Source organism: Uloborus diversus, chromosome 1 (genome assembly GCF_026930045.1).
Source record: "Uloborus diversus isolate 005 chromosome 1, Udiv.v.3.1, whole genome shotgun sequence".
Taxonomy (NCBI): Eukaryota; Metazoa; Arthropoda; class Arachnida; order Araneae; family Uloboridae; genus Uloborus; species Uloborus diversus.
Genome location: NC_072731.1, coordinates 134,129,605 through 134,156,778, shown reverse-complemented (window position 1 = coordinate 134,156,778; position 27,174 = coordinate 134,129,605). Strand labels below are relative to the sequence as shown.

The window sequence follows — 27,174 nt, the reverse complement described above, 5'->3', positions numbered from 1 at the left end:
ATTGTATTATTTTTTTACAGAGAAATTTTATTTTCAAGTGAGTCTGAAAATGAATCTCCATCTAAGAGAAACCATCACAGTAAAGAACAATCAGAAAACCCTAAAATAGTGAGATTCATCTATCTATATACATTTTCTCATATGCAGTGCCTAAAAGATGTTGATTTGGAGATACGGTAATAATGAAGCTTAGAGTCTTCCCTCAAACCCTCAAACCCCTCTCGAGGAAAAATTTTTTTTTTTTTGCTAGTCTAAATTTTTTTTTTTTTTTTTAATTTTAAATTACGCCCACCATTGTTCTTTCAAACTTAAGGCATCTTGCTGTCCAGTATAACCATGAAGTGGCTTCAAAGTGTAGTGTAGCAGGCCTCCTCGTGGTGCACCCTGGGTAACGCAAAATCTGCTACAGCTTTCGCCCTCTCTAAAAATGTTCCATTTCTCTTAAAAAATCCACATTTCAAATATTTTCATTTTCCTAATAATTTTTAGAGTGTCCACAACAACTTTGAAACTTTGGATTTTCAATACAAAACGACCAAAATCAGCATTTTTCATAATTGCTACATATTTTTATCAACTGCTCCTTAATATTCAGTGGAAAATAATTACATGTGTGTAAAACACAAAATGGATCATAAAATCATTTAATGTTGATAAATGGTGTTGCATTTCTGCTTTTAAATCTGCCTTACCAAAAATTAGAACTAGAGTTATCATTGCCGGAACTGAACTACTGTTAAAGCCCTTATATTCATGAAGTTTTAATTCTGTAATTTTCACGAGACCCGGCTTTAATCTCGAAAATTTAAGCCTCGCAAAGTATTTTAACTTGAATAATCTACTTTCAGTTCTGTTCATATAAAATTCACAAAATATTCAGCTCACAAAATCACCATCTTCATTTTTGCGAAAAATTATGGCTCGGGAATGTAAGTGTTTCAACTGTATTTGAAACTCTGACTAGTGACTAACTTTATCTTTGTTTACAAAACTACATTTCCTGTCCATTTTTTACTTTTTGAACATTTTCCCCCTTTTACTTTGTTAAGCTATGTTTTCGATTAAAATTTAAAATTCCTAGCCTAAATTTTGGTATTCTGTTTTGTTTATTTCCCTTTTTGGTTTTAGCTTAAAAGCACAAACCTCAGTTTAAGTAATTATTTTGTTTTAATTACACTATGGACACCAGATTATCTTGATGCAGCCTGAAGCTACAAAATATTAACATCTTAGTTTGCATTTTAGTTCAGCCTAGTTTACCAAGAAGAATGTAAATATAAAGTCATTTGCTTAATAGTAGTTTCATTTCTATTACAAAGCAACCAGTAAGTTGAAATGTGTTTCCATTTAACACATAAGTAAAAAAACTGACATTTTATTTCGTACAATATAATATGATGTGTGATTGTAATATTGCTTATAATATACCCTTGAATGTTGTTTACAACAAATTGAAGTTCAATTTCTGTAAAATATCTCTTGTCCATTTATTTATTTTTTTAAATGGTGGGTACAATCTTAATAAAGCACAAAATTTTTCACAAAAAAAAAGTAAACACTTATTTCGATGTTATAAGGAATCTTTTTTCAGTGCATAAGAAGTATACTTATGGACAAAAGAAAGCTTTAGTTTTTATTAAAAGAGGTTTCTTGTAACCCCGAAAAACGTCTGTAATTTTTTTTTTTCAAATTTGTTGGTTTTATTAACTTTGTGTTCACCATTTATAAAAACTAAAACAGTTAATTTACCCATTGTAACTTTGATGTCATGCATGAATTTAAAACCTCAAACAATATGTTATATAGTTGTACAAATAAAATAATGGCATTAAAGTTTACACCTTTTGTTTAATAGAAAGATTGCAGCTGAAGTTTAGATACAAAAAAAAAAATAATGTCTAATTCAAAGTGAGTGATAAATGTATCTCAAAATAAAAGTCAAAAATATTTACCTTTGTGGGGTAACTGGAAAAAATAATTAAATACAGCAGTATTAAAAAAAAAATTATGAAAAGCTTGTATACACTCATTTTCAGATTGCAAGGAATCTTTATCGGCATATAAAGATGTGAGCTTTAAGACCACCACAAAAGTTAAAACTTTGTTTAAGGTGAAATGGTATTATTGGTAAAATATTGCACTCCACAATTTTATAAAAATAATAGTGTGAGTATATAATATGAAATGATTAAAAAACACAAGCAACCTTTTTCATGCCATGTTCACTTTTCTCTGGAATCCCAAGTTTTTGAAAATAAAACTGTGAAATAGAAAATTTGTTTACAGTACATAATTTTTATTGAAAATTTAATTTTTAAAAAGTGTATCCTTTTCTAAAGAATTAGTTATTGCAAGAACCTTGTGCCTTTGAAAGAAATCTCCCACGAGAAAAATGTTAATGCAGGATATTCTCCTGATTTTTTCTGCAGTTAGTGACTACTCTAGTTCTCACTAGATGGATTTAGAACTATATTTTATGCAATCAGACTGCAAATATTTTTTTTTCAAACAAACTATTTCTTGATCCTCAATGCCCAAAATAACATACATATGTCATATGATGTACTCTTTTAAAAATTAATTTAAAAAGAGAAAAAAAATTTAAAAATCCAACATGCACAAAAGCGGCAGAAAATGCATCTGTGTAGCAAATTTTATGATGCCAAGCCTTAGTGTTTCACTGTTAGATGCACCACAGATAAATATTTTTTTCTTCATATGCGTGTGGAAGTATTTACCTCCTGTTTTCTGTTATAACCTATATGCTGTTTATAATGCTATGATCATATGTACCATATTTAGTGCATTAGTTTCAATTTTTTAGGTAACTACTTCTGAGAGTGATGATTCTGACAGTGAAATATTAGGATCAAGGGAAAAAACAGTGCAAAGGTATTGCTATAAATTTCAAGTATTATCAGGAGTAAAAATCTTATCTCAGCTGTGAATTTAACTTTTTTGACTGTGTCATTAATTGCTCTCCCTATTTCCAATTCGCTCTCCTCCAACCTCACTGTTTTACATGCTTAAAGGCCAATTTAAAGGGGGTGGGGGAAACATTGAATACAACCAGTGGTGCCGACTCCATGGGGCCTGAGGGGGCCCGAGCCCCCTCAAAAAAAATTTTGAGGGGGCAGAGCCCTCCCAATAATTTAAGAAAATTATTAACTATTTAATGCTTTCTAAACTCAAATTTGTCTTAGTATTTCTTATTTTAGTTGTTTGGAGATAGTTACCTTGTAAAATGCATTCCGTAATGACTTAAAACAATTATTACAGTAAAAAGCAGGTTTACTGAAAAGGAGAAGTGATTGAACAATTTGGCTGTTCTTCATAACCACCAAGATATTTTGGATGAATTGAATATTTGACAAGTCGTCTACGACTTCAAATTCAGTAATCTAGTCAGGCGGTTGACATTTGCATTTTTCTAAAGACAGCCCAGCACCTTACTAAAAACACCCTTCTATTGGTGTTTAGAGCAACTTTAAAAATCTCTGTAAAATAGAGAATTAACTACATACACAATGTTAGATTAAAATTTCGAAACATTAGTACCTACTATTACATTATTCCCGTATTACTATAGTACTGCATTAGTTTTTTTTTCCAAATACTTAAATATTTTTATGTTATAAGATTTTATAAAAACCAGCTATTTACATACTATATTAACTTTATTAACTAATATTAAACAAATTAACTTTGGGATATTATTTTTATTTAATGAATTCTGAGCCTTATTCAAAGCAAGCTTAAATTAGCTATTTCACTTATTAATTCAAGTGCGACAGCAATATTTTATGATTTATTTTTTAATGATAATTTAAGATTTATTTAAATATAATTTGAATCTTTTTATAGATATATATTCACTGTTCTGCAATAGTCTAAAAACAAAATTATTATACTATAAATTAACTTTTTACGAAAATACCGTACAAGTGTTTTTTTTTTTTTGAAAGCCAAAACGTTTGTCGAGTTAGCAAGAGTAAAGTTTTCGGGATTCCAATGTTGATAATATATTGCTCTAAAATGCTTAAAAAACTGTAAAAATTACTTTCTCCATCTCCAATTTAGAAAATTTCCCGGGGTTAGACCCGTGGTATGCCCCCCCCCCCCACCCTACCAATTTTTCGTGGGTAGGCGCCACTGGGAGTGCCCTTCCATGCAAATCAAGTGCCCTACATTATATCAATGCCTAGCCAGGACACTGCACGACGACTTCCCTCAATATAGAATTTTAAAAATGTCCCTCACTGAAGACAAGTGACATGATCTAACTGAACCAGAAAATTTGCGTACCAATTCTTAGATTGACCTTGAAAATGCTTTGCCACATATTGTTTGTTTGTATAAATCAGAAAATATGTAAATTGGCATTTTCAAAGTTCAAAAATCTAAACTTTTATTTATTTATTTTGGAAAAGGGCGGGGGGGGGGGGGGTCCGTGGGATTACATAGCCCCTGGATCACCGGTGACGTTTAGCCCCCCCAATAATTTTTGCAAGTCGGCGCCCCTGAATACAACCCTCATCTGAAAATTTTGCTACTTGTTCTTTCAATTGTAAAATTTTAAAAAGGTAATTTTTCAAACGAAAGGAATCATTACTGTTCTTCTGTCTTTTTTTTTGCATTCTTGAAAACAAATTTATTACTAATAAAACTTTTCTCAGTGATAAAGATGAAAATTGTTACAATGTTGGTGAAGAAGAAAATAAATTTGGTCAAGAAGAAAAATTAGAAAAAGTAAGTTCATTATTAACAAACTCTTTTGAAGTTTTTATTATTTGTTTCTGAAGTGCTTTTTAATATTTTTCAATATCCTTTGCAGGCAAATTTTTTTGGTAGTTTATGTGTTCCTGGAACAAAATTTCCATTTAAATGTGAAAACTTATCCTTTCATCGCTCTCCCTCTATCTTCTGGCATTTCTCATACAGTGTGTCATTATCTGTAGTTTTTACTTTTATAGGTTTTTGTGGAGTCAGACAGCAATGATTCTGATGAAGAAACCTCGGATTTGAAGAAGGAAAAAAATAATAGTAACTTGAATGATAAACTGCTGCATAGGTAAGGTACTTTAATTGCAGTAATTGTCAAATGAAATCATTTACTGAAGTAAAAATTAACTAATCAGAGGTTAATATGAAAAATTTAGTGATGAAAATGAAAGTTCTTGCGATGATGTAGAAAATAGCTCTTCTGTTACGAAAAAAAGGAAAGGTAGCAAGAAAGACAACAAACACAAAGGAAAGCCAGAAGTAAGTTTTACTAAGCAATATTTGTATTCATTGTTATGTTGAAATTTTCTGCAAAACTTATCTCCCTGTTGTAAATAATGTTGTGGAAGAAAGGTCATTTTACACAATCCTCTTCAGGGCTTCTAAAACATGTATATTGACATTGTAGATCACTGGGAAAAAAAAACATTTTTACGATACTCCTATATCAATTTTCAGGTAAATAAAGTTCAAATGGGAACCAGGGCTTCATTGGGCAGTACCCTATTTTCTCTGAGATAAGCCACACCGGCGTATACGCCGCACCCGCCAAAATTTTGGAGGGGAAAAAATAAAATCATCAGATAAGACGCACTTAAGTTTCGCAAAAAAATCGATGAGCGAGCATCTATGTAGCATAGTAACTCACAAAATTGACGTCTGTATAAAATACGGACATTAGTCAGTACTTTGTGAATAGCTTTAGCAATATCATCAACTTGGAGAACCCAGGAAAGAATTTTCAAAATTTACATGCACATATCTATACATAAATAAATAATGTATATTGACTTACCTTTGTTTGCTTTATTTATTTTTTGCACTTACGATTCATATCACGTTAGGCTTAATCACATTTCTTCTAAATAAAAAAAAATAATTTATTTACAGATTACATTTATCTGTCGAAAATTAAGACTCTGTGACTGGAAAAACGAACCATTTTGTCGCCGAAAGACGTTCTCCAGCCACTCTAGCATGATGTTTTCACACATCCAGCCCTTGGCATTCCCTTTAATGCAGACATCCTTATGGAAATTTCCCTTTGGAAGAGTCTTACGTTTAAAAATAAGCAACGACTTTAATTTATCCCCGTTTTGCAGAGCAAGCCAAAATGCATGTGAATGAGCTTTTTCATGGCCTGTTGTGACGATGGGTATTGACTTTTCCCCCGCTTTGCTCGCAGTTCTAGTTGGAGGAATGTCGAAGGTGAGCGGCACCCCCTCATCCATGTTAAACCAGTGTTGGCCGAATTGGACCCAATTGGGTTGGACCCAATGGGTTTTTTTGAAAAAACCCATTTAAAAAAACCCATTATTTAGCCCACTTTTGGGTTTTTTTAAGAAAGTTTTTTAAAAAATTAATTAATTTAAATACTTTTACAATTTAAACTTCTTTTTTATTTGTTCTTCACCACAGACAATGAATATAAAAAATGAATTTTGAACTTTAATAGCATTTCTTAACTCTTAACGGCATTAAAAAAATACTTAAAAGATTTTAAATAAATGTATTTAACTTTTTTTCTTTCACTGGTCAAAAAATAACTCAAATTATCTTGACTAAGTCCTGTCGCGTCAGATTTTCTCGGTATTTGCAGATTGTACAAAGGATACTACTTTAGCTAAAAGGCTCTCATGTGAATTATTTTCTGCAAACCAACATGTCACAAAACTCGAATAAACAAGGTATATTTTTTTGAAATTAACAGGTTTTACAAATGGTCGGACAGAAAACGGAATATTATGTACAGTATTTTCATTATCTTACGAAAAAGTTTAATATTTCTTACTCTGTACACAGAAAAAGAAAAACAAGCAGCGTAAAATTCAAAGAAATGTCTTGATTAAGATGGAATTCAGTAAAAAGGGATTTAAACTACTTGAGGTTCTACAGTAGTTTTGCATAACAAAGTGAAATACATTAAAGTAAAATGCAAAAAAAAAAAAAAATGTAGTAATTAAAAACGAACAATAGATTTTATCACTCGAGAAGTAACTTTGCCTTAACTGTTGGTAATCATGGAAACTAAAAAAATCTGAAACTTTACCATTCTTGAATTTTGTCGTCTTTTATACCCTTCTTCAGAAAACGCTGAATTTTCCAGCTTTTTTTATCAAGACAATTTTTGTGCTTTGTCCATATACTTATGCTACAATATGCTACGAGTACCCCACCTTTCCCGTAAAAAAAGACAAAAAAACCCACATTTCTTTTAAAAAACCCAGCTTTAGTTGGGTTTTTTTTGGGTTTTATTTAAAAAAACCCAAAAAAACCCTGGGTCCATGGGCTTTTTTAAAAAAACCCGGGTTTTTGCCAACCCTGTGTTAAACACTTGTCCATTGTTTAAAGTCTTATCAGCAATATATGTTTTGACATATTCTAAAAATGAATTCTTTTTTTTTCAAGCCAATCTTCAGGCAGTTTCTGTCCAACAGTCATTCTTGCACGGACAGAAATTTTTTCCTCCAGATAAATCTGTAACACCAATTTGGTCCTCCCTTGAAATTTAATATATTTAACTACTGTGTAATCAATTGAGCTTGCAAGTGAATTTTTACAGTCGACACCGACAGTCCCTTTTCTCTCTGTTCATGGACCCACTTTTCCAAGTTCTCCTCTAAATTTGGCCCACTAATAGTTCCGCCTCTCTTAGCGCTTTTGGTTTTAGGAATGACTTTTAAGGATTTTTTATCATTCCTCCATCTTCTGATGCATCGCTCGTCCACCTCAAACTCTTGAGCTGCAGGCCTATTTCCATTGACTTCAGCACTTTTAATAGCAGCAAGCTTAAAAGCAGCAGTATAACTCTTCCTGCGAGGCATTTACAAATGTAAAGCGAAATTACGAATTAAGTTGAGAATATTGCGCAGCAAGAATAAGTAAAAACATTTACGAATACCAGTCAATTGAGATCCCTAGGAACTCGAAAATATACAAATCTGATTGGCTAGTCTATGCCCACGTGGTATCGAATGGAGTGAATTCTTTTAATTCTGTTGTCACTCTTGAGTGCCATATACTAGCAGAATAAAAATAAGGAAAGTATCGAATTACAGTGTCTCCGCTTCAATAGCGTTCTTAAGTGTAATCAGAGAGGAAAATTTCCATCATTTTTTAAAAAATACTTTAATAAGATACAAATATTGAATAACCTTAGCTGAAATATAATTGCTAAATGTCGCATCCTAATAAATATGAACACATGTTAAAAAACCAGCGGCAAAATGTGAGTGAAGTGAAGTAAACTGAGTTTTCACCATAGGTAATGTACACGACGGACGCATGTGCGGCACAAGAATTGCACGGATTGTTTTTTTTTTCAACTTTTAGGCAATTTTGGCATATATTGAATTGCTTGAAAAATTACTTTTGCAATGTATAAGCTGCAGGGGACAGATTCCAATTTTAATGCATATAAGCCATGGCTTATCTCCCAGAAAATACGGTACACAATTTCTAGGCATCCAATTACTAAAACTTTATTATTTAGAACGAGATGATACCTTAAAATGCTACAAATTTTGCTGCTAAAATTTGGCAAATTAAGTTAAATGCTACCACCTTCTCTGAAATAAACTCCCCTCCCCCCGTTCTGAAATTTTTCATGCAAGCATACTTCAGTGTCACATTATTGGCAGTTAATTTATTTTTACTTTCATAGATTTCCCTGGGGTCAGACAGCAATGATTCTGATGATGAAACCTTGGAGTTGAAGGTAAAAAGCAAGAGCAACTTTAAAGCAAAACTACTGCAAAGGTAAGGTTCTTCACATGAAGTTACTGTCAAATTTTTTTTAGTTTAATTAAATAAATCATTTACTAAAATAAAACAAATAAAGAAATATTGTTATTAAACATTTAGTGATGAAGATGAAAATTCTTGTGATAATGTCGAAAATAGCTCTTCAGTAAAGAATCAAAAGAAAGATCACAAGAAAGAAGCCAAACAGACAGAAAAGAAAAAACAAGTAAGTGTTATTCAGTATTAATATTTATTACTTCTCCTGTCACTATTGTGAAGCATTTAATGTCAGATAGGTTATTAAAGACTCAAAGGACTAGAGATATGAATTGATAAAAACAGTTTAAAAGACATGCATGGGGGTAAAAAAATTTAAACATCAATCGTCACATGCTGCAGATGGCAAATGTGTGGAGAGCGGGAGACTGAGCCCCCCAGTATCGTATATATAAATCCTGTCTAAATCTGCTGTGTTTTGGTGAGATCACCTCTCCCCTCCCTTCACTCTCACACACAAAAGACAAAAAGAGAGAGAGATAGAAATCCATAATGGATATGTTAGAGCAGCCTTAAATTTATACCACTATGACAAAAATGAAATTAAAGTAGAAAAATACATCTAGGGTAACAGCACCAGTAACAGACAAGGGTCCAATAACAGACAGTCATAAGTTTGGATTTAAATAATAAGAATTTTATGCGGGTGAAACTGACGTTACTGTGGCCTATGAATAGTGTAACCATCTAGTGTTATCAGAGTGAATTTTATGAGCCAGTTGGAATTGATATATACAGGGTGTTCCGTTTTTACTTGCAAGACCTTTATTTTCGCAACCGTTAGTCCTAGATGTATACGTCTAATTGCAAAAATGTTCAAAATCAGATGCACAGTTAAGATATTGAGAGTTTGAAGTAAAAAAAAAATGAGTCAAGAAACACAAAATTTAACTTTTTATACGGGGCCTAGGTCCCCTAACTTATGTTTAGAGAAATAATCTTCATTGAAAACTATTACTATGGCAAACAAATGCTACTTTGGTTTGAAAAGCCAATTAAAAAGTAAACTTCTTCGCCAAAGTACAAAAATAAACATATACAATACCTTGTTAAGACCAGTCCTAACTTATGGAAGTGAGTGTTGCGCTTTAACTAAAGCAGAAGAAGAGAGATTGATGGTTTTTGAAAGGAAAATTTTAAGAAGAATTTTTGGTGCTGCCCAGGAAAACAACAGATGGCGCACTCTCTATAATTTTGAGATATATAAAAAATTCTATAAACAGCCAGATATTATCCACTTTACTAAAGCCAATCGCATCAGATGGCTGGAGCACCTTTTTAGACTAGGTAGTAGGGACCCAACCCATAAAGTTACCTTCACAATTCCAGATGGTGCACGCAAGAGGGGCCGCCCACCAACCAGATGGCTCGATTGTGGTGAAAAAGACTTAAAAATTGTTGGCCTCAGTGGATGTAGGAAATCTGTTTCTGACAGGGCGGGATGGAGGAAACTGATTGAGACGGTCTTGGCCTGCCCTAGGCTGTAGTGCCGAAGAAGAAGAAGAAAACTATTACTGACACCACAAACTTTACATTTGTGCGACCAAAACTCAAGGAGATACAGTCAACTCCCGCTACAACGTGATCCGACTTACGCGAAATGGCTATAACGCGTTTTTTTCACCTTTTAGGCCTAACGCGAATACCTCACCCGCAACGCGAAAATTTTCGGAGGGGAATCTTGGTGTGTAGGTATTGGCTTTGTTATTCGCTACTATATATATATATATATATATATATATATATATATATATATATATATATATATATATAATTAAGCAAACAGAATTTCAAATATTAAACAAATTAAATATAATTAATGATGATAAAAAGGAAAAATTGCAAACAACTATTAAATAGGAAAAGATAAAGTATGAATCCAGAGCTCATCAGCCGTGGAGGATTCATTAATTATGGTCAAAAGACCAAAAATTTAACTATGAACTAAAAGAGAATGTTTAAGCTCCAGTACATGCAATATAGAGTAACATTGGGCAAAAGCACCACTTGCTAAACTAAAAACAATAAACTAGAGCTCAAACCTAAAACTAAAAGCAGGGGGTTTCGCCTCGACTAATTAGGAAAATAACTCTATATTGCATGTACTGGAGCTTAAACATTCTCTTTTAGTTCATAGTTAAATTTTTGGTCTTTTGACCATAATTAATGAATCCTCCACGGCTGATGAGCTCTGGATTCATACTTTATCTTTTCCTATTTAATAGCTGTTTGCAATTTTTCCTTTTTATCATCATTAATTATATTTAATTTGTTTAATATTTGAAATTCTGTTTGCTTAATTTTATATTTACTTTGCTTTTTAGTTTTGCTGCGTTGCGCATATATGGGCTTTTGGTGTGGTCTTTTCAATATTTTTCATTATAATTATTATTATTATATATATATATATATGTAAGAACCGCCGCTCGGTTCTTATTACAAATCTTGATTTTCGCAAGTTGCAGTGTTGTGCGTGTGATAATCTACTTTGTAGGAAGAGGACAAAGCTACATTCACCTCTTTATTTTTACATAGAACTTCTCTTAACCAACCAACTTGTTTAGTTTGCCGCGATTTTTATATAGGGAATATCATTAAAAGATTACAGATAATTATCCCTCGATCACGTGATCTATATAGGAGGAGCAGATTGCAATAACGAAATATTATTGGGCTTTGCACCGCAGACAGAGGCTGGCTTAAGTCTGGAGGGAAAAAAGGTGTCTGGTAGGTACTTTAAGGGAAAACACATCTGAGCCTAGAACATAGCCATATATAGTATGAGAAGCATTTAAGTGTGTAATAAATAATGTCTGTGACTCATACGCGCTGACATATAAGTGAACAGAACTTAATTTGGAAAGGGCCTAGCAAAGGATTTTTCATATTATATATATATATATATATATACGAGACGTATCCGGAAAGTAAGTACCGTTTCATTCTAATGCCGCTGCAGTGCTGTTGTCGGCGCTCAGTGCATGCATACTTGTTTCCTCTGTTCATCGGCTACAAACTCGCGCCATTACGGTTGATTTGTCTTGTGCTTTGTGTTTACTGTGGCCGTATATAATGTTTAAAAAAATCGATCCCGCCAACTGAAATTCGTTCTGTTATCCGGTTTTTGAATGCAAACGTAGAGGAATGTTCAGTGAAGGAATTGTGTTGCTGCATGACAATGCTCGGCCCCATACTGCTCGTGACACTCAAAGACTAATTGAACAGTTCGGTTGGGAGCAGTTTAATCACCCGCCGTACAGCCCAGACTTGGCACCGTCTGATTTCCACTTGTTCCTGCACATGAGACGAGAACTTGGAGGTAGGCGCTTTGCTTGTGATGACGACGCAAAAAACGCTGTAAATTTATGACTCTCTTCATTGGCGGCAAGTTTCTTTGAGGCAGGTATAAATAAGCTGGTGAGCCGCTACGACAAGTGCCTCAACAATGGTGGAAACTATGTTGAAAAATAATTTAAGGTATGATCTTTCGTGTAAACATTAAATAATCTTTAAAAAAAAATTATAGCTTTTTTTCAAAACGGTACTTACTTTCTGGATACGCCTCGTATATTCGTGAATAGACCTTCATCCCTTTAGAATCACTGAGAGTGGAAGTTCACACACTGTACTAGTCTGAACATCGCTTATACAAATAACTACTTCTTATTTTCCATTTATTTTTTTTATTCTAAGTGAGAAAGTTGATGAAATATAATGACATCTTAGAGAGCTGTTTCATCTAAAGTTTGTGAAGATAGAAGAAAAGAAAGTATTTGATAATTAAAAAAAAGCTAAAGCTTCTCGATGCTAAAGCTTCTTAAAAAGCTGAATCTCAACTACAAAATGCGTTGAAGGTAGCACAAGAATTAATTATGAGTGAATCTTCCATACATATAATTAAAAGTCAAGAAAAGGAAATCCGTAAAAGTTAACCGAATAATATCTTAGTAAAATGCAAAAATTTATGAAAGTGGAAGCTGCTCTTGTAATATTGCGAAAGAAACCAGGAAGAAGCGTGTTGCCATAGATGGAAACATTATAAAAGAACTAGTGAAGCAACTGTATTAAAAATATATTAGAATACCAGTTTAGCCACGCAACATAAATCATCATCATTTTCATTTTTTTTAAAGTTACAAATATCAGTACTGGATCTACTGTACAGTACAATTTGAAAAACCACACTCTATGCACATATAATTTTAAACAATTATTAACTGCTATTTTCCCCCCAAAATGTGCTTATTAACGACAAGTGAAAAGTGGTGTAAATCACAAAACGCTGCGTTTCATATCTCGGTGAATATTGTACCGATAAATACTACTAATTTCAAACGTTTTGTGTTGGAATTATTTTTCAATGGAGATTATTTCCCTAAATGTAAGTTAGGGAACCTGGGGCCGTATAAAAATTTAAACTTTGTATTTTTTAACTTGTTTTTATGTTTACTTCAGGCTTTCAATACCTTAACTCTGCATCAGATTTTGAACATTTTTGAGATTGGAAGTATACATCTAGGACTAACGGTCGCAAAAATAAAGATCTTGCAGGTTAAAACAGAACACTCTGTATATATATACAAGGCAGTGGTGGAAGGTTATGAACAGCCACCACGAAGTCAGCTGGTGTTTCATGTTCATTTGAAGTTAATAAAGCTTTAGCTCTAAAAATAAAGAACTTTTGCACATTTTGAAGAAAAAAAGGGAATTTTGTCCATTACTTCTCCTTTTCTCATCCCGTCTGTTACTGGGTAATGAGTATCATCCAGGGGTGGACTGGCTACCTCTGGCCTAGTCAGCAAAATCACATTTTGGCTCACTATTGTGAATAATTTTTTTATAAATGTGTACTGATTCTTTATAAGCAAAACTACATTGGCCCTATTCCCACCATACTTCAAAGTTTCAATATTTATGACATGTTAGAAACACGTGTAACGATAAGGACTGAAATTGAAAAAAGGAAAGAAAAAGTAATACTTGGCTCTCAAAATACTTTAAGTTATTAATATATAATTAAATTATATATATGGTACAGTAAGACCATTCTAGGGAAGAATGAACATTTCGTCAGGAGCATGACAGCTCATATATTTCATTAAAAATAATAATTTAAAAGGGTAATGAACAAAATTTTGTTGCTTAAGGAATCAGAAAAGTAGGTGTGATTTCTCCAGAAAAAATATTTGTTCATTACATTTTAAAATTATTTTCTAACCCAAATATCTCTTTCTTCAACAGATATTTCAAATAAAGATTTATCACAGAATAAAATACTTTCTCAGTCTTGTTGCACCTAGATGAGCTTCTCTTTGCTTCTGGAGAGTTGTGCATATCTCTGCTTCATGTTCATCTTTGATTTTACTTCCAGGACTCGCAACTGCAGTTAATACAATCGTCCAAGTGTAGTTGACTTGGATACGATAACTAGATATTCTTTCCAACTCTTATGGATGTAAGAGGCATTTTTAAAACTGTTATTTTGGACAATTCACTGTAATTTGCTTTCATCTCTACCAGCTGTTGTAAGTTTTCTGCCTCATTTACTTCAGCTATTTTTTAGTTGATTGATTCTTCTATATTCCTTTAATTCAAAAACGTAGATAGTAAATCCTTCTTTTAATTCAAGAGTTACTGTTTTTTTCTGACTTTAAACAATGGTATAATAAGCAATTTTCTTGTTTCCGATTTTATCACGTTGACGACCCTTTTCAGCAAAAGAATAACGAACAACTTTCTGGTAGCCAAGCTTTATACTTGTCAAAACCTGCACAGTTAACAGGCATGCAAATATTTTTGCTACTCTTCAAATTCACATTAAATGAATTATTCTAATTTTTTGACCCATATAAAAAATCAACAAAGTTTTCAAATTTGTTAACGACCCTTATATTGTTCAAATAATGCCTTTAAGGTTGCTGAAAATATTTCACTCATTCATTAATATGTTTTATTTTGTTTAATTAGATTGCATTCATTTCACCCGACTTGGGGACAAATTTTGCTTAAACAGTAATGATATTCTATTTTTTTGAATTTGGGTTGTAATTATTCTTAATTTTTATTTTCATAGGTTTCTCTAAGCTCAGAAAATGATGATTCTGTAAGCGATATACAAGAATTTAAGAAAAACAGTAATCTGGAGCAAAGGTATTTATTTATACAAGTGAGGCAGCCAGCATTAGCATCTGGGATCAGCTAGGACAGGCTTTACTCCCTTTATAAATCCCAACCACTCAGGCCCATCATCTCAAAATTTTCCAGAGGAAATTCCTTTAAAATTTTCCACAAACCTTTTGCCCCCTCCTCCGAGCAAAAGGTCATTAGGGTTCAATAGATTTCCTGGGAAAAAACACCAAAATATGTACAAAAATGTTTCATTACATTTCTAAGATCCCCCAAAAGGTGGGCCTACTACCACGCCAAATTAAATGAGTTAACAAGTTTAATGTATGTCACAGAACATACAACTTTGCCATAGAACAATTGTGAAAGAACTTAAAAATATCAGAAGGGAAAAGAAATCCAGAAGAAATTCCAATTATCTGAATCAATTGTGACCAAACCCCATTTCAATAATCAATAATTCGTATAGTTGGACTTTTTCCACAAAAAAAAAGAAAAAATTATTTTAATTAATATTGTATGAATGTTGACAATGGGAGAGAAAATAACTATGACAGTCATAAAAACTTTCCAAACAGCTGCCATTACAACATTTTAAAATGTTTATAAACAAATATCCTTATATATTATTTCTGTAGCCTGTTTTTGGTTTCTTCGCGAGATTTTCCTCAATTCTTGATCGATTTCTTTGATTTACACTTTATTTTAAAGCTTATCGTGCAGGCTACTGCTAAAAAATAGACCCACGGTTTAAAAATTGTTTTTCCAGGCAAAAAAAAACCTGTTTTGAAGAACCAGAATGAGGATTTCGGTTAAATTTATAACTTTAACTTGCATTGTTACCGACAGAGCTGAATAGCTTGGTCGGCAGAGCGTTCGACTGGTAACCAGGAGAATGCGTGTTGGGGTCCACGTCCGGACAATCTGCATCAAAAAATTAGAAAAATATCGCGCATTACATAAACAATGAATAACAAATATGAGGGAATACATGAGGTAGAAATGCTCCTAGCTGTTATGAAAACTTGATGCAACACGGAGCTAAATTGATACTCAATTGTAAGGTTTTTTTTTTTTTTTTAAAGCTTTGGCTCCAGGAAGAAAATTAAAGCATAATGTAAGCGAAAATATAAGTATCAGGTTTAAGATTTCAGACTACATTGGAATTGTTTTTTGTTCAGTAAAATATAACAAATCGTATGTTGAAATATAGATTATTCTAATGAGTTTTTGACTCTTTGTACAAATTTAAAAAAATACTACCTCAATTTTAAGGATAATATATATATTTTTCTTCTTTTTGCAAAGAAACAAATAGCGTATCACATTTTTACTACATTTGAAAAGCTACGCTTAAAAAAGAACTTAGTTCAAATTATTTTGTACTTTAACCGTGCTGTTAAATGATGAACACGTGCTGCCATCTAAGTCATAACGGTTCAAACAGCCTGCGGTAACAAACTGTAAAAAATTTTAAAAATAAAAACACTTCTCGGCAAGAAAAAAATTTAAAATTACCTGTGGGTTTTTTTTTCGGTAGAGCGTTCGGCTATAAACTGTCTGAACTTCGGGCCAGTTCAGGCTGTCCGACATAATAGCAAATTTACAGTAATATTATGCATTACATGTACTCATAACATACAACAGATAACACACGTAATAAAATAAATGCAAGTAGGAATGCTGTTTGGTGTTTCGACTCTTTTATGCAGGCTACAGTTATTCAGATAAGTTGACTGCTAATCGAAGGGTGATCTTTTTTTTTTTAAGTTTTGACTCCGTCCAGATCACTGAGCATAATGTAAGCATAAAAAAAGTATTAGATATACCTCAAGGCAATCCTTTTTGTGCAGAAAAACATTTTCATTGTATGCTGAAATGTAGATTTTTCTAATAGCAGTGTTCGAACTTTTGTACAAATGAAAAAATACTATGCCAAATTAAAACTACGAGTTTCAACCAGTAAATCTTTAATTATTTATTCGAATACGGTATAAAACATTAAAATTATTATCAACTTCATTAGTAAGAAATCATTTTCTACTCCTCTGCTTTCGGCTGAAAAAAAAAACATTTTGTCTACGTTCGAAAAATTACACTTAAAAAACGGTCTCAGTTCAACTGATTTTGGTTTTGAAATTTAAGTTTTCGATTAAAAGAAAAACAAGTGCGGGCTTTTAAGCTGTACAGGTGAAAGAAGCCTGCTATGGGAAATTGTTGAATATTCAAAAATAAAAACACTTATTTTTTCAACCGAATTTATTACTTCTCTAGAATGTTTGTTTCAATCGCTACGTGTGAGATCTTCCTCATTCTTTAATCAAATTCCATGTCCTACGAATAATTTTAAATCGTATCATGCTGGCTAATGACAAAACATAGATGCATGATCTTATTATATTTTTTTCAGTGAAAAACTTTTTTACTGTGTTTTATTACGCATTCCTTCAATGAATAGCATTTGAAAAGGAAGGCATAGTTGCTAGGTTTGTTGGAGCGTCGAACTGTTAATCAGAATGGCGCCAGTTCGAATCCGTGCCACTAAATATGTCTTTAATGTTTCTTTTTTTTCCGTCAGATGCTCACATGAACAGGACTGTATTTGCCACAACCTGTTTTTTCACATGCAAAATTACTGATTTTTCACGTGTCACTCAGCCACACTTTTAATGATATTTATATTTGCATTGAAAATACGTACAACCAAAAGGGGAGCGATAATCAAATTATCACAACGTTGTATTTAACGAGGTTTTGTTACTGATATCTTCAAATTACATGCCTTCACTTGTGCGCTTACTTTTTTCCGTTTACTTTTTTCGGTTTTTCTTCATAATATTCTTTCTTTGAAATTTTTAAAGAGCGAAATGCCTTATGAAACGATTCGAAGTACAGTGCGGAGTTCCGCACGGGTTGACTAGTATAAATAATTGTCCTATATACTTGCATGTAGTAAATTGCACCATCGAGTCCAAAGAGCATCATTAAAAACTGAAGGAATGACTCATCCAGAAATATTTTCTGATTAAATTGAAAATTTATAATTTTAAGTTGCATAAATGCTGAAGGCAAGGCCGGATTTAGACTTAATAGGGCCCTAAGTTATTTCAGGTATGGGACCCCTTTTGTAGTTTGGACAACGATTCTCTTGGTGGTGCAAAAGATGCAATTTTTTATTTTTTCCGTTTTTATCTTTCCTCTGATACATACTGCAATACTTCTACTTTGTCGATGGTGTTTTAATGTGTTTTTCCCCTGATGTCCTGTTTGGATTGACCTTAAGAGGGGAATGGTATCAAGAGAGTGATCCAGTACTCCTATTAAATAGAGTATACAATATTTCTAATTGTTTTCCCGAGGGTTTCTCCCCCGGAGGAAATTAAAAAATATATATATATAAAATTCTGCATTTTGAAGCCGTATAAGATGTAGCTGGAACTACAAAAATATCAGGCCAGAAATAGGCAAACAAAACTTTAAAAAAGTTATTTACTCTTTCAAAAATTATGATAACATACAGTAAAAATTGTTTTTGATTCGACAAATCAATGACAGTAATTGACATAAAGAGCACGTGAAGAGAAAAAACAATGCATTGTTACTTGCTCACATTGGCTTTTGGTACAATTAGCTTTTAATCACCCCTCCAACCCACCGACAAATACAACAATGAAATGAATATAAGATGATCAATAAAAAAAATGCTTTAAAATAAATAGTGTACAGTTTTAGAAAATCTATAACAAGAGAGTAACATACTGCCCATTTGAACGATTCCAAATGTATATACTTGATAAGAAATAAAATTGGAGCCCACTTGCTTAGGATTTTCAAAGACTTGTCCAATTATTTTCAAGCACTCTAGAACAACTGAAATTATTTAATGCCCTTCATTTGTACTCTCCAGTCTCTGATATTTTAGTACTTGATTGTAAAATTTTACAGTACAATTCTAACTTTGTAAGAAAAGCTATTTTAAATTTAAAAGAAAAATGAAACTATGGATTTCTCATGAGAACAACTTTGCTTTGGTTGCAAGTGGGGAAGAAAACTCAAATTTTGTTTCCTTGCTAAACAGATTGACAATATGAGAAGAAGTAATCTAAAAGCAAGCAATACCAAATGAATTTACAAAATACTGCATTCGGAATCATAGAAATAACAAGATATGAAACATGTGAGTCACAAAAATTTGTAGCATGTTTCAGAAAAGTTGAGAACCATAGTTTTTACATTTTTGGTGCAGGAAGTAGCAAGGAGCTGAATTTGATATAAATTGGGATTCCTTCTCCCTATCCCCTCCCATTTGCAGTTTGTAGTCACCCTTTTTAAAAAAAGTTTCAATGTTTTCAAGCACTAGAAAATGAAATTTATTTTTTCAAGTGCTTTTCTTTTCTTTTTTTTTTTTGGAACGAATCATGCTAATTTACGGGAGTTGGGGGCTCCTAACAAAGCAGAGGCCCTAAGCTGTAGCTTTCTTAGCTTGTACATAAATCCAGACCTGACTAAAGGTATTCTATAGTATTGAATTTGAGTAATGTACTGTAGTGTTTCTTCTGCTAAATAAATGTAACGCTTTTGTTAATTGTCAAAAAACAATTTTTTAAGAGTGCCACCCATGATCATAGCCTCTTTGGCTCTCTTGCAATCCAAACTTTACACATTAAGCCTTTTGAGTCTTGAATCATGAATCTAAGCTTGCAAGTTGGCTTATCTTCCAGTAAGATAGTATCCAGCTTAAGATAAGGTGACTAAAACTAACCTACATATTCCAAATGAAAGATTATCAAACTTATGTATGATGGCAGGGCCGGATTTGGAAGTGTGGAGGCCCCGGGGCAACGAAGGAGTGGAGGCCCCTAATCAGGGTTCGAAAAGATCATCATATTTTCGAAAATATCCGATAATTTGATATATATCCGAATATTTTGATATAAGTATATATCAGATATTTCCGATCCGTGAAAGTTAGGATATTTTGTAAAAATTTTATTGTGGGGGGGCCCCTTTACTGTGGAGGCCCTGGGGCAGTAGCCCCGCCTGCCCTCCCCTAAATCCGGCCCTGTATAATGGCTGAAGAATGTTCTCGTAGTTGTTTCAGGGTATGGTTTAAACCAAATGGTTAAAAAAAACATGTTTTTTTCAAAAATGTTTTTTTTTTTTTTTTTTTTTGAAAATCTTCATTGTTTTCCTCCAAATGTTTTCATAAATTTTACATATTATTGCACAGAGTAAAATCTAATTGATGCAAAGTAACTAGCAAAGCTTTATAGATAAATTACATATTTATTAAATTTAGAAACTTATATTTTTTAAAGTAATGCAAGTTTGCTAAATAGTTTTTCTTTTTTTTTCTTTCTTTTTTTTTTTTTTAAATCAATGCAGCTTTACTATTAGTTACATCTTTGTACAAGGCAGTTCAACTAAGTTTTTCTAAAATTACCTGAAGAAAAAATCTAAGTAGATCTTTTTTTTAAATTAATTCTATCGTCATTTATTTTCAGTCCTTTGCATTTCAAAATAGTCTACAAAGCGTATTTCAAATAAAATTTCATTTACTACCTAATTTGCTTGATTATGGAAGATTTATTATGAGATTATGAAAACAGAAAATGCACACAGTGGCTCCCAAAAGTGTTTGTACTCCTGCGACTTTCTATGAAATGGGCTCTTATCCATTGGTTAGAATTAATATTTCAAAATAAGTATTTTATTAGAAGATCTATGATCTATTTTTAACAAAACTACATGAAAATTTTTAATAAAACATTAAAACTTAAGTTTTTAAAAATCAAAAACCAAAAAGTGCCGGAAATTTTATCTCACAAAAGTCTTCGTACACTTTGAAAAAATGTCAAAAAATTAGTAAATAATCTAATTTTTTACTAAGTTATTATTTAGTAGAATATCATGCAGTAATAACAACAGCTTTTAAACGTCTGAGAAGAGATTTCATTGTTTTTTCTTTATTTTTTTGTGCAATTTCTGAGTAAGTGTTCAGCCGCACTATGAGTCTTACTGTTTCTAGTTCACTTTTCGTTTCAATGGTGTATTTTCGTAATCTAGCCACCAGATATCTCCGAATATGTTCCATAAGTTTAAATCTAGCGATTGAGGAGATATTTCTAAGCTTAAGGACAAATTTTGAGGCACCAAACGCGAATGTGGGCTTCTTATCGTTATCTTGATAAAAAACAAAGTTGTTTCCGATTGCCAAATTTTGGACTAGTAGTTAAAAATTGTTTTTTAAATATTTAAATGAACAGCATAATTCATAAATTCATCAAAAAATTCCAAATTTCCAAGTCCTGATGCTGAGATGCACCCTCACACAAAAACATCTTCACCGTCCTGATAAACTGATCGAACTAAGTTCTTAAGTTTAAATTCCTCATTTTTTTCTTCCATTTACAATTATGCAAAATTTAACCCAAAATGTAAAATTTATTTCCATTTATAAATAAGACGTTGTTCCAAAAAATTTTGAGCTTGTTTATCATTGATTTTACGACGGAAAGCGTAAGCTTACTGTTTTTCGCACGAACAAGAAAATTTCTGCGGGTAAGAGGTCCCATTTAACCCAGCTAATCAGAGAACTTGGCGAACAATTTTAGGTAAAAATTAAACGTAAAATGTTTCATTCAATTTGTCAGAAACTTTTTCAGTTCTGAAATGTGTATTTTTCATATTCTTTTCAACTATAAACCTCTGATCACGCTTAGTTAACTTTGCCAGTTGACCTTTTCTTAGCTTGTTTTCGATCCGATTCTTGTCGTTAAAGCATTTTATCAAGCACTTCACAATAGAATGGTATAAATTAGCCAATTTAGAGACATTTCAAACTAATTAACAGCTACTGTGATGGGGGAAAAAAACAAATTCCAAATCGTGTTTGTTGTTTTCTATACATGCCTGCCATTTTAAATAATAAGCAGAATATTAGGGAATAAATACACAAAAAATTAAAGGCAAATGACTTTATAGTATCATTACAGCACAAAATTAATAAAAAAAAACACATATGATAATTTTAATTTTGAATTTATTCAAAAATATTTCAGTGTACGATGACTTCTGTGGCGTATTTTTACTATCTCTTCGTGTTTTGACAAATTTCAAAAATAAAATCTGGCAATATTTTGAAAACAACTACTGGGTTTTATTCAGAATGGCATAGGAATGGTGTGAAAAAAAAAAGGACTTCATATTCGAATTCAGTTTTGCATTATTTTGGTTTTACTACAAAATTTCAGGGTGTATAAACACTTTTGGGAGCCACTGTATGTGTAACTCAGTACTCTTATTTAAAAAAAAAAGTCTCATGAATGAATGGTGAAAGAATCAATGAACATTAATTTTTGGGAGTCTTCATTAGTAAAATATAGTAGGCGCTGCTGAATGTGATCACAGTTAATGTTATCATTCGCTTAATATCATCAGAATCACGAAGTCCCAGAACACATGTATATTAACATATGTTTAAAAAAAGCGTATATTGTGATCCGAGTATTTTGTCTATTGTTATTACTTTTTCATAAACTTTGAATTTTTTCCCTTATTTTGTTCCTCAATCAACAGAAATGCAAAGGCAAACACTGACAAGTAGTTTCCGGGAAAATTAGATCTCTTCTAATCAGTAAAGCAGAAGAATTTTTCTCCCTGTCCAGTTAGACTAAAAACTTTCCTCTAAACAGTCAAACAATTTAGCCATGAAGAAAAAATGCAATGATTTAGCAATTTAACTTTTATGGAAAAAAATTTAAAACATTTCGACAAATCAACCATGATGAGTCAAAGCAGTACAACTAAATTTATTTTTCAGTCTCATTACTTTAAGTTACAAAAAATAGGAAAAAAAAATGTGACGAGATTGAAAACAAAGTGAAGCTAAATGAAAATTTAAATAACAAGTGAAACCGTTCTCGAAAAGATGGTAAACTTGAATCTGCTTTGAAACTGTGGTTTATGAATGTCAGAGAAAAAGATTTGCGAGTAAACGGTTCGTTAATGCAGAAAAAACTTTACTTTAAAAACTACTTTTTTACTTGCTCTTAAAATGAGCAAAAAAGATTTTCTAGCATCGAACGGATGGTTTAATAGAGAGATAAAAAGAACTATTCCATTCTGCTAATGAATAATTTTAAACTGCAGAGTTGAGTCATTGTATTTTCAATTTGCAGTTGTAAAAATAAATGGTCCTTAATTGAAGAAATCTTCATTTCGTGTGTCCTGGATTCTTTTTGGCTGCTGTTATCAATCGGTTATTTATTGTTATCAAATTGTATTTGTCCCAAAGTGATCACATTAAGTGGCACCTACTGTATTTTAAAAGAGTACTTGCAAACTAAGGCGCTTAATTATTATTTTTTTCTTGGATAAAAAAATTGTATTCCTAAATGCAACAAGGTGAAATTTCTAAAATGTAAAACATAATGATTTTTTAAAACCTACTTGTCCTGTTTCTATAATTGTTGTCACTGATACCATAGGTAAATAAATTACATAATTTGTAACTTTTTTTTAAAAAACTTGAAACAAAACATGCGTTTATCTTTTTAACTGACTTCAAAAAGGAGGCGGTTATCAGTTCATACCGCATGTATGTTTTTTTTTTTGTTTGTTTGTCCACTCACAGCGTCTCACCTAGTGAACCGATTTTGATGATTCTTTTTTTAATGGATAGGGGATGGCTCAACTTGGGTGCCATTACTTTGTTTGACCATATTTGTTCTTTAGAAAAAAAAATGGGCAAAAAACAGTAAATTTCATGCTATTTCGCTATTAAATGATTAAATAATGTAGCGAAGTTCGCACTTACTATTCGTGGATAACGGTGGCTCAGTGGTAGAATACTTGCCTTCCACGCGAGCGACCCGGGTTCAAATCCCGACTAGGACAAAAGTGAATTTTACTAAGATTTCGTTTCTACTGTTTCCCGTATTTTCTCGAATGTTCTATTGATTTCTGTATCTTTCCGATTCTGGAAAATTCCAGCATTTTCTCAAGTGGTATATAAGCAGATGTAACCTTCATTTGTGGTTCTGAATAAAGATCTCGAGTTGAGACTAACGAGCATTCGCTTCATTTGGCTTTCACATTGTCTTCGCTTTCTTCATCTACGCGACAATATGAAACCTATTGTTATAAAAGTTTGGTGCCATGTAACGTTAATAGTAATTGTAATGATAATTTTAAATAAAGGCTTCTCGGAAGCAAGCATTAAGTTTCTTCAGGGCCATTGCTCCATAGTGGTGGTAAAGCTAACCTGGAAGCAAGGTGATGCAGTGATCAGGATCTGCTTAGCCTTCACAATACTACCAGGTTATGTTTGCCTCAACTATACAGGACTGAATCACAAGCAACTAGTATGCTGTGAAACGCAAATTAGTTAGGGATATTTAAATGCTTATAATTAAATTAACACACAAATGAATTCCAGAGAGAAACAAAGATACATTTTTAGTGCCAATCGCTTAAAGTTTAAGATGTGCTTATAGTTTTTTTTTTTAGTATGTAGCATTTTTAGGAAAAAAAAGGGTAAAGTTTCATGATGGTAACTTCTTACTTTTACAGAAATATATACATTTACACTAAAATGGATGAAAAAAAATAGAACTGACTTCAAAATTGCTCTAAAAAGGGAAAAATAATTTTATTCTTTAAACACCATCGATAATACTTTTAAACATAATTTTTGAAGTTGGCGCAAAAACGATAGAACAGATCATTCACCGCCATAATTCAACTACAACTATAAATTTTACCAGGCCTAGTTCCTTTACTACCACATACATTATGCATTGATAACAGCATCTTTGAATAACGATATAAATGTTTCGTTTCTAACTTTGGATGATCTTCTGAAAAAAATAGAAACGAAGCATGGTTACACTGGATTTTACTTTTTGTTTTTGCGCCAACTTCAAAAATTATGTTTAAAGGAATTATTATTGGTGTTTAAAGAATAAAATTATTTTTCCCTTTTTAAAGCAATTTTGAAGTCGGTTCTATTTTTTTTCCAAAATTTTTTTTTTGATTTTTAAAGTTCCGTAATGTACATCAAACTTGTGATGCATTTGTAGATACTACAAAATACTTTCCATGTTTAAGAATGTGTGATTTTAATTTTACTTATACTTTTTTATTTATTGTAGATAGCTATGAGGAAATTAAAAATTTCAAGAATTTATTCTTTGTTATTTAATTAATAATGTCTGAATAGTCACATTAAATTCTTTCTTTGATTATTTATACCAAGGCCTATTTTCGTACTGCATTTTTTATAATACAAAATTTTCAAACAATATTCTCCCATAGAAATCTCTATGTATGAGGAAATTAAATTACAAGATTTTACTTTTAATTATTTAATTAATTACGCAGAAATTAGGTAGATATATATATATGAACATTAAATATTTCTTAACAATTAATTGATAAAATCTATATGATTTCCCTAAAATAAAATTGTGTTTCTTTACAAAAAGTACTAAAAACCAAACAAACTCAGTTTAAACAAAAAAAAACCGTTTTTTTGGTTTTTTTTTCAAAAAAAAAAAAAAAAAAACTTTTTTTAAACCAACCCTGAGTTGTTTGCTTTAGCTCCCTTGACAATTCCAATTCTTCCTTCTTGCGTTTGTTTAATACGATAGAATTTTATGCTTTAATATTATGATTAAAGTATTTTAGTTTCATTTTTTATATATAATTTAAAAACTTTTGAACAATTCATAGTGATGAAGATGGAAATTCTTGCGATGATGTAGAAGATAGTGCCGCAAGGAATAATATAGACAAAATTAACAGCACAGAAATGAGATCTAAAGAAATATCTGAAAAAGTAAGGCAATAACTAATTATAATTTATTTTATGCATTATAAGCTTTAATTAACATTTCATAGATAAAATATGTATCAAATGCACAGCAAAGAGGAACAGTTAGAGGTACTTAGAGCTATTCTTAGTCTGTATATGTATTCTATTAATTTTAAATAAGTTCTTGTTAAAAATCATTTTCAAAATAAATTTTAGGAAAATTGCTTGTTTCAATTAAGCAAAAACAGTATTTAATGATACAAGCACCCTGTAAATTTTTGTTTTGAAGAATCAAATTTCCTGTAAATTTTCCCTAACAGTTTGAACACATTAATTTTCTTAATGTGTTCAAAAATGTCTTATGGGATTTAAAAAATCTCTTGTGGTTTTAGAACATCTCATTTTATGATGTGTGCATCTTTCTTAAAAACATTCAGAATTAAAAGGGAAGATTTCAACTCTCAATGACTTGTTTCATGAGACTTTTATTTTCTAAAATAATTTTAGAAGCCAGTTATAAAGCAATAATGTTGTTATATAATTAGGAGCAGGAATCTGAGAAACTGTCACGCCTAGCACTATGAGGTGATTCATGCCATCTCAGATTTTCTCCAAAACATTACCAATTATTACTTATCTTATTAAAAGCCCAAATCCAGAATTTTTTGTTCAGTTTTTATGGGTCCCTAAAAGTCAACGCGCTGCAGCAAAAATTGAGCCACAATTTTTAAGACATGGAAATCGCTATGAGCCACAATTGTTGCCGAGAACAATTTGCCTCCAAATTCTTCTTTTGTACGAAGAATAGAAGGTTAAAACTTTACAAAATGAATGCTAAATGTGTGGCAAGTTGTTACTGCAAGGTCAATGAAGGTCACAAAAAAGTGGTATTTTTGACGTTTTAAACCATTTTTGAGGTCCAAAAACAGTTTGCACTTTTCAGTTGCCATGGCAAACGTAGTGTCACTTAAAAGGTAAGTATATGCACTTTTAAAAAATGCATAATTAACTGAGGCAAGTTTAATGTGCTTTTAGTTACATTAGGCCAAAATAGGGAAAATGTCACATTTTACTGATATTCAAACTGTTGTAACTCCTTATGCAAACAACATATTGAAATATTTTTTTTGCCCTTGTTATGCTCTATTATTGTTTTGTTACGCTCTATTGATCTTATCAAAACAGTAAATTCCATTGAGGCAAAATGCTTTAAAAAAATAACTTAGCTTATTTATGTCATCATGTCTTTTTGCTTCTTCATACATTTGCCTGAATTACTAGTATTTTAACAATATTGTTTTCAATATAAATTGATATTTTAATGTTCTGAGACACATATATGATATTTCTGACATTCATTTAATTTAACATAAGACATTAATATCATTTAAATTTTGTATGTTACAATGCAAATTGATTTAGTCAACATT

The 27,174-nt window shown here is 31.7% G+C and overlaps 1 protein-coding gene across 1 annotated transcript in view; it reads left to right on the top strand.

Annotated features, from left to right (window-relative positions):
* Nucleotides 1-27: 27 nt before the first annotated feature.
* The window catches only part of LOC129221347 (HIRA-interacting protein 3-like), a 57,812-nt gene continuing 30,665 nt past the window's right edge, over nt 28-27,174 (top strand). The window contains exons 1-9 of the mRNA XM_054855820.1: nt 28-108; nt 2,825-2,892; nt 4,677-4,749; nt 4,974-5,071; nt 5,160-5,262; nt 8,666-8,760; nt 8,866-8,971; nt 14,876-14,952; nt 25,663-25,768. Coding sequence (XP_054711795.1) covers nt 25,742-25,768 — 27 coding nt within the window. The 5' untranslated portion in view covers nt 28-108; nt 2,825-2,892; nt 4,677-4,749; ... (4 more) ...; nt 14,876-14,952; nt 25,663-25,741. The remainder of the gene's footprint in view (nt 109-2,824; nt 2,893-4,676; nt 4,750-4,973; nt 5,072-5,159; nt 5,263-8,665; nt 8,761-8,865; nt 8,972-14,875; nt 14,953-25,662; nt 25,769-27,174) is intronic.